General features: G+C 33.1%; 1 protein-coding gene across 1 annotated transcript; it reads right to left on the bottom strand.

Moving 5' to 3' along the window:
- Positions 1-1640: 1640 nt before the first annotated feature.
- LOC114408646 (glucose-6-phosphate isomerase, cytosolic) lies at positions 1641-10295 on the bottom strand. Its single transcript, XM_028371770.1, has 23 exons — positions 10119-10295; positions 9948-10024; positions 9763-9844; positions 9601-9648; positions 8928-9083; positions 8747-8843; positions 8531-8573; positions 8294-8361; positions 8127-8211; positions 7813-7861; positions 7294-7366; positions 7134-7194; positions 6685-6751; positions 5839-5895; positions 5683-5736; positions 5471-5599; positions 4725-4788; positions 4552-4625; positions 4265-4318; positions 4101-4169; positions 3151-3240; positions 2887-2994; positions 1641-2134 (listed from the first exon to the last, which is right to left on the bottom strand). Exons 1-23 carry the CDS (start codon positions 10167-10169, stop codon positions 2084-2086), a joined length of 1707 nt encoding a protein of 568 aa, XP_028227571.1. The 5' UTR covers positions 10170-10295; the 3' UTR covers positions 1641-2083.
- Positions 10296-10407: the final 112 nt, after the last annotated feature.

The following is a 10407-nucleotide window of genomic DNA, read 5'->3' as shown; positions in this document are numbered from 1 at the left end:
TTTTTTTATAGTGCATAAATAGAATCAATATTGATTACAATAATCAATCAATTACTGATTTATAGAAAATAAAATATATGACTATTGTCTAATAATAAATATAAGATAATAATATATCTCACATTTTCCAAACTTGTTATAAATATGGTCTACACAACAAGCTTTGAGGGGTTTAATGAACATGTCTACAAATTGGTCTTTAAAATTGACAAAATCAGTAGTAATTTTTCCTAGCAGTATCTTCTCTCTCACAAAGTGACAATCGATCTCTGTATATTTGGTTTGCTCATAGAAAATTGGATTTAATGCTATGAAGAGAGTAGTGGCTTGAGTGTCTCCAAATTTGAGTTGTTGGAGAAGTTGTTTAAGTCATGTGATCTCGCAATAGGCCACAACCATCGCACAGTGTTCAACTTCAACACTAGATTTGGTAACTGTGTTTTACTTCTCCATGAGATCATATTCCCTCTAATAAGAACACAATAACTAGTAATGGATCTTTTATCTAATAGTGACCCTGCCCAATCAACGTTAGAATAGGAAATGATCTTGATATTGCCTTTGTTTTCATACAACATTCAATGACCAGGTGCATTCTTGATGTATCGGAAGATCCTTGTGACAACATTCCAATAGCTATCACAGGAAGCATTCAAGAATTGTGTGTAAATCAAGACAGAGAAAGTAATCACTCTGTATTTTTTTCATATACTTTAATTAATTAAAGTATTTTTTTAATGGTTCTTTAAATAAATATGTTAGAACTAGGTTCAATTACATCAAAATTAAAAACAAAGCACATGCAAAATTGAATATTTGATCAAAATTACTATTTTCTTTATTCTTATTTGTAAGATTTAGTTACCTTTTAGGATTAAGAAAAATGATTAATTTAATTGATAATAATAAATTTATCTTAAAATTATATCTTTTTCCAAAACTACACATGTGGTTAATACTTTTCTTTCTTTTTTTATGAACTTTTCTCACTCTTTTAATTAATTGTTTCCAGTACAATTAATTTAAAATATTTTAATTCAAAAATAATTAATTCAAGAAATTATATGAATTGTATTTTATGAAAGGAAACAAGTAACATTTTTAATTGGGATCTTACAGATAGAAACAAAGGAAGTAATTTTTAATAATTTGGAGACTAAAATTAATTGCAGATTAGACAAAATTGGGGTCCAAAGTTATATTTTAATGTTTTAAGTACATACGAAAAATACAAATGAATCTAATTGCACATTTTTACCAAAGTTACATTTTAATGTTTTAAGTACATACGAAAGAATCTTACATAGTGAAAAGTAAATGAAGACTTTCAATTTAAAAAATAGACATGAAAATAAACAACATAATTTTTCATAGGTGGTAAGAATATTTTGACTATTTTTAAATTAAGGATTGAATATTAGATGTACTATTCACTCCATGTATTCATCCTCAAGGATTGATTTTTTTTTTCTATTAATCGTTATGGAAAAACTTATCCAAATACATCAGAAAGAATGAACACAATGCCCAGGTTTTAGAATTCTAGCATTTTAGAAGTTAAAAGGGTTAAAAAAAAAAAATCAAAATGTAGGCCTAACAGCATAATGTTAAGACACCCCCTTGTGCTTATAGTATTAGAATGATATTAAAAACATGTTCATCTTGAGCTCAAAATGACTGAATATCTACCAAACCAAGATGTGTCTACAAGTCAACAGCACAGTACATAAGCTCCACACACACACACACACACAAAAAAAAACTAGATTCCAAAACGTTTTTTACTTTCCAGCAGGACAACACAACGCCGATAGAAAAGGATGATCAAGACATCAAGTATCCTGCTAAACCAGTTTTTTTTAAAAAAACAATGAGGATATCGAAACATGTCAGAGGACAAGCTCCAAACAAAATTTAGAATCCAAAATGCTTTCCACTTTTCAGCAGAACATAACTCAACGGCAAGAGAAAAGGATAACCAAGTATCGTGCTAAACCAGTTAATAAACATGTCCGTGGTCATGCTATACAAGACCAGATTATTTTCTTCTTAATCATCAAAATAACAATCTGCAAAAAGGTGCTTAGATCTTCGGTAAAACAGTTGGCAGATCCGCTGGGACATCTGAACTTGCCTGCCACGAGAATAAAAAGTTTTGCCATTAATTATACTGGCAATCTATATAGATTAGATCAGTAACAAGTGAATTCAGTAATCTACTACCATTAAGCATAAAGATGGTGATACCATTCTCTATCGGTTTGTATTATTTACCAGCCAAAAAATTCCATATAACAGACACTTTAAATGTAGTGGCAGTGGGTTTAGTTTGTCAGTCAGTAATAAGACTAAGATACCAAGTAGATAGCATTAACCTTTTTCAGGAATAATATTTTTAATATGGGTTTTCTACTGCATGCCTTATGTGTTTTCAGCACATGACAAGAAAACATTAAATACATTCTATTAAATTATTTTAAGTATATATTAAATGACCTTATGTATTTTCAATAATACTTTATTTTCCAAAAGAAAGAACTTTCTTTGTGACTTCTTATCCAGATGTGGCTAGATAAGAAATCAAATAACAAGGCTTTTATTCAGGCCATAAAATAGAACTCCAAGCCTGGCCCTAACCTATTTTATATTTAAATAAGCCAGACTAGCCTGAACAAAGAGAAGCCCAGATGGGTTGGACAAAAATAGTTGGAATTAATTCAGGCCTATAATTAGAGCCCAAACCCAATGTTTTAGCAAGCCTAATTGGGCCAGCTCATTTTACCACCTCTTATCATGTGTTCATAAGCACACAATAGAAAAACAATTAAAATATTTCATTACAAAAAATATAAAGTTCTCTTTTTCCTTCCTTTTTAAGCAGGATACCTGAAGATATCTTGTCAACATTGTTGTAGTACTGAAATTAAAGCCCTGAACTGGTTCTCCTTTAGTACGAGATGCATTAAGTTGCTTTCTGACTTGAGTAGCCAGTGACTGCAATATCATTAAATATGATGAGAATGAACCAAGAAAAAGAAGAAAAAAGAAAACTAAGACTGAAATTGCACACATATTTCTCAGACAAGAGTTGGAAGTCTGTTAGAAATTTCTTAGATAGCAACAAAATAACACCACTTCTCTAAAACATACCTTCCCCAGCTCTACTCCCCACTGATCAAAAGAATTGATTCCCCAAATGAAACCCTCTACAGCAATTCTGTGTTCATAGATTGCCAACAACTGAAGAACATAGAGCAACAAGAAATTAGGACGAGTAAAGTAATTTTCATAGACCCTCATGCAAGAAAGCATACACCAACTTTGACGAGTGATCAGATCATGAAAAACAAAAACTGACAAATCAGTCTTCATCATGAGAAAGGTAAGTGACTTGTGTAGAATATACAACTTGATCATGGAAGACCCACATATGGAACCTTTATATTCTATCAATAACTGCATACAAAAACTGAAGCAATGGAGAAAGCAATAGGAACACAAGGAAAAGTTAATGAAGACTATTTGCCAGACAGATATATTTTGCTGCAGTTATTCTGATACTGGGCTAAACTGTCAAAATATTATGAACAATGAAGGAATAATAGACAATAAAGAACAAAACTAAAACACTCCCTACAATCTTTCCAAAGTAAATGCTTCTTTCTCATATTAAATCTCCAGTGTGAATATGACAAATAGTTTTTCAAGAGAGCAAAAATAAACTAAATGCCCAAGAGGAAAATATTATTGGCCACTGAACTCAAGGTTACAGTTTGGTATTTATAGACTAGACTGTTAGTTATGACAGCTGTCAACAACTGTCATTAACTAACACACTAGTATTAACTAGAGTAAGCTACCCGAGAGTGCAGTTGAATAACTGCTACTCTCTTACAATACTCTAATACCCATCCATATTTCAACAATTTGAATATAAAATATATTATTGTGCATAACTCTCATATGCCATAACTCATAACTACCTAATTTTCCAGCCAAACATGCTGAAGAAAACAAGTAACTGACACAATTAAAACTTCCGCAAACAGGAATTAACCATTTCCCTCTAATTACTAATTACAACCTTGTGAACTTCATACCTGCCCAATATTATAAGCATTCAATGATGGAAGCAGTAGGCTGAGAGAAGGTCGATTGCCGCTGAATGTCTGTAGATTTTGTTATAAAAAAATAAAAATTGAGCTAAGGACTAAGGATTCAACTATTAAATCTGTAAGTTGCAGGGAAGAAGAATGAATATCACCTTGTGAGGAATAAGGTGTGGGGAAACATTCTCCTTTTGTAGCTGCTCAGCTGTCTACAAGATTTTGATAGATGGTCATATTCCTTATGATAAATCAAGAGAAGACTACCATAAAATCTAGTTTACAAGATGAGAAAAATAGCTTTTTCTATAAGTTTGGTGCTGTCCTAACCTGCATCTCAGTTACCGCAAGTCGGTAACATTGACAGATTTTATTACTGAGTTATAGTCTTAATTCACTTTTATCTGAAATATAATTTAGAAGAATAGTGCAAAGACAAATGTACCTTCCCATATGCAAGGGCATCAGACTGTGCAAAATAGTTGGACATTAGCTCATCATGGTTACTCACCACTTCACCTGGTTATAAATTGTATTGCTCAAATATTATCAGAGAACTGACTTCAAACAAGAAAACTACCATGATGAAACTTGATATTGTTAATTTGTACTCCTTACCTTTTAGAAAGACAGGTTGCTGACTTTTCACAACTCCAATAAAATCACAAGGAATTACACGCCCCTAAAAGTAAGAAGATACAAATTTCTCAACAAAAGCATAGTTCGTAAATATTTATATTTTTCATACCTTCAAAATATTAAATCAAAGAAAGCAAAGCTAGCTACTTAAAATTCCAATAGAGGCAGCAAGAAGAAAATCAGATTTTAAACTGCTAAAATCTAAATACCTACTGTTGGTCGTACTATGTTAATTAATAGGCCAATAACACAGCAGAAAATTCAGGTCATCAGCTATGAAAAAAATTGATCTAGAAGAAATGTGCTCTTGGACTTTAAATATCCTAGAGAAAAACTCTAATTAGAGATAACCATAAACCATTATATCATAGCATAGTTGTGCTGATATTGATTTGAAGGACAAAGGAAGGGTAAAATTACACATGCAGTTTCTTCCAAATTTATGCTGATATCAAACTCTCTAATTTATCTCAAGGATTAGAATCCAAAACCAGTAAAAATTGGGATTGAAATATCAACCACAACATGCAATTGTAGACATTATTTCATTAAAATGATTTTTAAAACCAAAAACTTTCAGTACAGTAGTAGCGTAGGATTTTGACATTATCAATTTTAACATTGTAAACCCTTTAGACAAGTAGCATTTTCAAGTAAATTTTTTCACAAAAGTTCATTAAATATTCTAAAAGTTCAAACACCCTATTATAGTCCAAGTACATCACCTGATGTATGAGCTGATAAAAGCTATGCTGCCCATTAGTTCCAGGTTCACCAAAATCAATTTCACCAGCCTCAAATGGTAGAGGGACGCCATCAATCGAGACACCCTTTCCATTACTCTCCATGCTAACCTAATGCAAAAAATTTTAAAAAAATATATATTATAAGAACAAAAAGAAAATAATATTCAAGCACAATGCTGCAACAAGCTTGCCTGTTGAATGTGTGGGGCAAACTTCTCCAGAGCTTGACTATAAGGTAAGATGGCCTGTAAGAGTGTACCAAACATTTCATTTTTTGAACAAGGCCAGTTTAGATCAAAGAAACCTATTAAATATTTCTGAAGAGAACAGGCCAAATAAGTACTCACTCTGGCAGGATATCCAAGAAATGTAACATTCCATATGCTCAACAAACCCAGAAGCACCTGGAGTACTCATAAAATGTAATTGAGAATCTCATCATGTATTTGACAAAAGTACAAAACATCTTAAATACAAGAGAACCTAAGGTCCCTGAACCAAGGGGTCTGAAAAATTGCAACGAACCAAATTCCTACCCATCCCCACAATTTCATCTATTTTTTCCAAAAAAAAGGAATATATTAAGGAATATATTAAGAGAGAAAAGGTCCAGAGCTAGGGAATTGGTAATGCTCCAAAGAGTGAAAGAAACAAGGGAGGAAAAGAGAGGAAATAACAGCTAGAAGGAGCTTCCCATTTCCTCATTAAATCTGTCAGAAATCAACATTTCTTTTGATTTAAAATCTGCCAAATTCCTATACATACTCAGATACTTTTTTTCCATTCCTAAAAAGGAATATGTTGAGAGAAGAATAGTCCAAAGGTAAGGGATCGGTTGTTCTCCTAACAGCAAAAGAACCATGGGGGAAAAAACAGAATAAAGCTGAAAGAAGCTCCCATATCCTATTTATAACTGTAAAAAATTAATATTAGTTTTGATTAATAATTGAAGACATATCAATAAAAAAATATTTGAAGCATTTAATTTACAAAAATAATAGATCCATATGAAACTTTCAAACTCAAAATTAATACTGTTATAGAATATAAAACTATCTGTTCTGAGATTCCTTCACAATATTGGAAGGATAACCAGTATGCAGTATGACAAACTAAAAAAAATGCTTCAACATGAAGAGATCCGCATGTACAATCATACTCAAAAGCATATAAGGTTAGCAAAGGGCACTTACAGGTATATTGCTTTCAAATGGCTGCGAATAGAAATGTTGATCAATGCTTGAAGCCCCCCTTAAGAACCTTTGAGGAAAAAGACACCATAAAAAAGAAAACATAGAAGTATGTGTCTCAATTTGTTACCTAAGGGATATTTAAAACTAAGTTGTATTTTATAACCAGTGTCAATATTATGCAGAAAATATCTCATTCAGGAAAGGTCACGAAATAGCATATATATCAAAAGAATTCTTATCTACATCCTTCATGTAATCTATGAAGTTAATTATTTCCTTAAAGGAAGAAGGTGAAGCATAATAAAGCCAGTCCAACCTATTCTAGGGTGCAATAGACAAGAAGCACCTAAAGTTGAGTCAAACCACAACAAATTAAACTATTTCTAGGAACATTCTCCTCTAGAAGAGGTGCCTAAAGATTAGAATTATACTAATAATAAAGGACTTACTTCTCTATCACAGAGAAACCGTATTGTAGAGATAATGGCAAAATTCCAACAGCACTGCAAACTGCAAGCCGCATTTCAAGTCATCATAATCAAATCTGTTGAAAACTTCAAATGTTCTTTAACAGTAGCAAGAGGGGGAAATAGAAGAAACATTACTCACCACTATACCGACCACCGACCCAATCCCAAAATGCAAAAGCATTTTTAGGATCAATACCAAACTTTTCCACAAGCTGCATCATGAATGAAAGAAAAAAGAAAAAACGTTAGAGATACAGCCATATTTATAAAAAGAAAATGCATGTTTTAAGATTTTTTTTTTCTTATTAAAGAAAAAACAAAAATGTAAAAATAATACCAAAGAAATTTGAACTTAAAGAACTTCACCATTCTGTAATCTGTCCTTGTTACAGTTATATTATTCAATTATTATCTGTTATTGCGCAACTCTTTGGTAGAGATAAATCCACCAATCATACACAATTGAGCAAAACGTTTTAATAGCACAAGTGATGGCAAACAATGCAGAGTTAAGGATTTAACAAAGCAAGTTAGCTACATGTATCAGGACAAACAGTTGTGATCAATCATAAACCGTCATGATTCATTAATGAACAAAGAGTTAGACATTGAAGAAAGCTCAATCAAATGATGCCAGAAAAAGGAAAATATGGTATACCGTGAGATTTGTGCTAACAGCCACCATATGCTTTGCAACTGCAGAGGGCCTGTAAGTAATGATATCATGAGACAGTCTTCAATTCATCATCAAAGTCCATTTTGAATATTGTCCATTCTCTATCCTTTGAAAAATCGCCGAATATATTTAGAAGGTGGGGGCCAGGGGTTGGGGAGTATATTACAACAATTCAGGAAGTATAAGTTTCAAATCCAGTTCTTCAAGTTTCCACATAAAAAGAAAGAAAACTACAGAACCCCCAACCAATGCCTACACTACTATCCTTGAAGAACTACTCTTAATATTGTACTTACCCAAGTGCTGATGAAATCCATTCTCTAAGAGTTCGAGCATTCAGCATAGTCTCAGCAGTTGTAAAAGTCTTTGAAACAACCACAACTGCAATTATTACAAACAACAATTAGACATACAAGATAAGCCTCCACATCTATATATTCATCTGTTATATATGATGATTTACCAAGTGTTGTTTCAGGATTTAATCCTGTGATATTTCTAGCCACGTCAATAGGATCAACATTTGCAAGACTGCAGATAGAATCAAATACAAGATGAGATTGATTTTATGGAAATGGTACAGCCAGCTTCTAGACATGTAGCTATAGTAAGCTAGATTCAGAAAAACAAATATCATACAGTTGCTGTCAACTAATCCTTACAATCACATTTGCAGACTTCACTAACATTAGATACTTACAAGCGCAGCTGACGACCCCTTGCAGATTCAACAGCTTCGGGGTCTGCAAGATGATTATATAAATATATATTCAGCAATTTTACTCGCTGTCAACTAAGGACAGTGGTTCTGCAAATTACTACGTGTGTGTGCACACACATGTATTATGTATCGACACAAATAAAAGGCCAATTCTGGTGGAATTGCTACTAAAGAGACTAGCAATAATCATCCAACCTGTTTGAAGTGCAGTGTGTACAAACAGTGGACCTAAGAAGCTTCCCCCAATACCAATTGCAACAACGTCCTTCAAAGCCTTTCCTGTAGCACCAACCTTTTAAAAAAAGGCTTAGTAATTAATAACCTCTAGTTCAAATGGTCAAAAAAATCCACACAGAATATTGGAGTAGCACATTACCCAAGAACCATTGCGAATCTGCTCAGAGAACTCCTGGATCTTGTCAAGAACTTTCCAAACTTCAGGGACAACATTCTGCCCATCACTCTGTATGACAGCATCCCTTGAAGCTCGAAGAGCGACATGAAGCACTGATCTATTTTCTGTGCTATTTATCTGATAGTGAATCCAACATTACCCAAAGATGATAAACATCAACATCATAAAAAAAATTGCAGTAAATATTGTATGCATTGACAAAGTAAAGAGTTTGGGGAGTGCTAGCAACACATTCTATTATTAGTTAAAGTTTATTAAAAATTACAAAAAACAGGAGGCAGAATCATTAATTAAGACATGGGACCCACAAAAAATTGTAATTGCCAATAAATTTCGGTCAACAATTGAGGGTGTGTGTTCAAAATAGTGTGTTGCTAGCATTTCTCAAAGAGTTTTTGTATTGTCATCTAATCACAAACTGTCAGGTAAGATGAGTACTAAGTTGGTTGACTTTTACAATAACCATACATTAATAATCATGTCAACTATGATTTCTGATTGGATGACTTGAGAGTGTAAAACACTGACATGCATAAAAATTAAACTCAAAAAATTAACACAAGGTAATAATGGCATCGGGAGTGTGTTCATGTGAGTGCAGTAATGAACTGTTAGTTTGTAAACAATGGCTTACATGTTCCCCACTGTACATGCGGATAATCTTTTCTTTGAGCGATGCAGCCTACAAAACATTAACACCAGAAACAATAATCGGAATTATAAAAGTCCTTTTCGTGTTTTACCGATTGATAAAAAAAAAAGGGAAAAAATCAGGCACGAATGAGAAACTAGCAACCTCCGCTAATTCAAATAGCTTCTGGATAGTTTCAGGAGTGGCTTGTTGCCTTGAATAGTCCAACAGAATGTCATCGAATTCACTAAATAGCATACAAAATCATAAACTTCAATTTCCATCGCATTGCAAATAAGAATTGAAATTTAGGAATCGAGCATGAATAATATAATGATAATATTGCTTACACGAGCATGGACTGGCACCGCTTATCATCGCTCAATAGATCGCGAAGATGTGTTTTATTGATGTCCTCCACATGTGCCTGCTCAAAGTCGAAACGCGTCGCGTTTAATAGAAAATTCGGATTCACGGTAAGAAATACTAACAATAACGTGGATCCGATTCCGTTGCGTTACCTTGAGGTCCTTCCATTGCTGGGTGTCGGAGATGAGAGCGGAGGATGCCATGAGTGAGTGACTCGCTTTGTGCGTTGGATGTAAGTCGGAGCCCAGTGGCAAAGGTTACAACTTACACCTTGACGGAATAAAAGTACAAAATATTTGTTAAAAATATAAAAATTATTTCACATTTATTTTTAAAATATTCTAGTACTTTTTTCAAAACAAAAAGAAGGGAAACACTGGGATAAGCGGGAGAGAACATCCTAAATAGGTTGTGAAACCCTCACTCCCAACAAACCAAACA

The sequence above is a fragment of the Glycine soja genome, chromosome 4, assembly GCF_004193775.1.
Source record: "Glycine soja cultivar W05 chromosome 4, ASM419377v2, whole genome shotgun sequence".
NCBI lineage: Eukaryota > Viridiplantae > Streptophyta > Magnoliopsida > Fabales > Fabaceae > Glycine > Glycine soja.
This window is presented reverse-complemented; position numbering and strand designations above follow the sequence as displayed.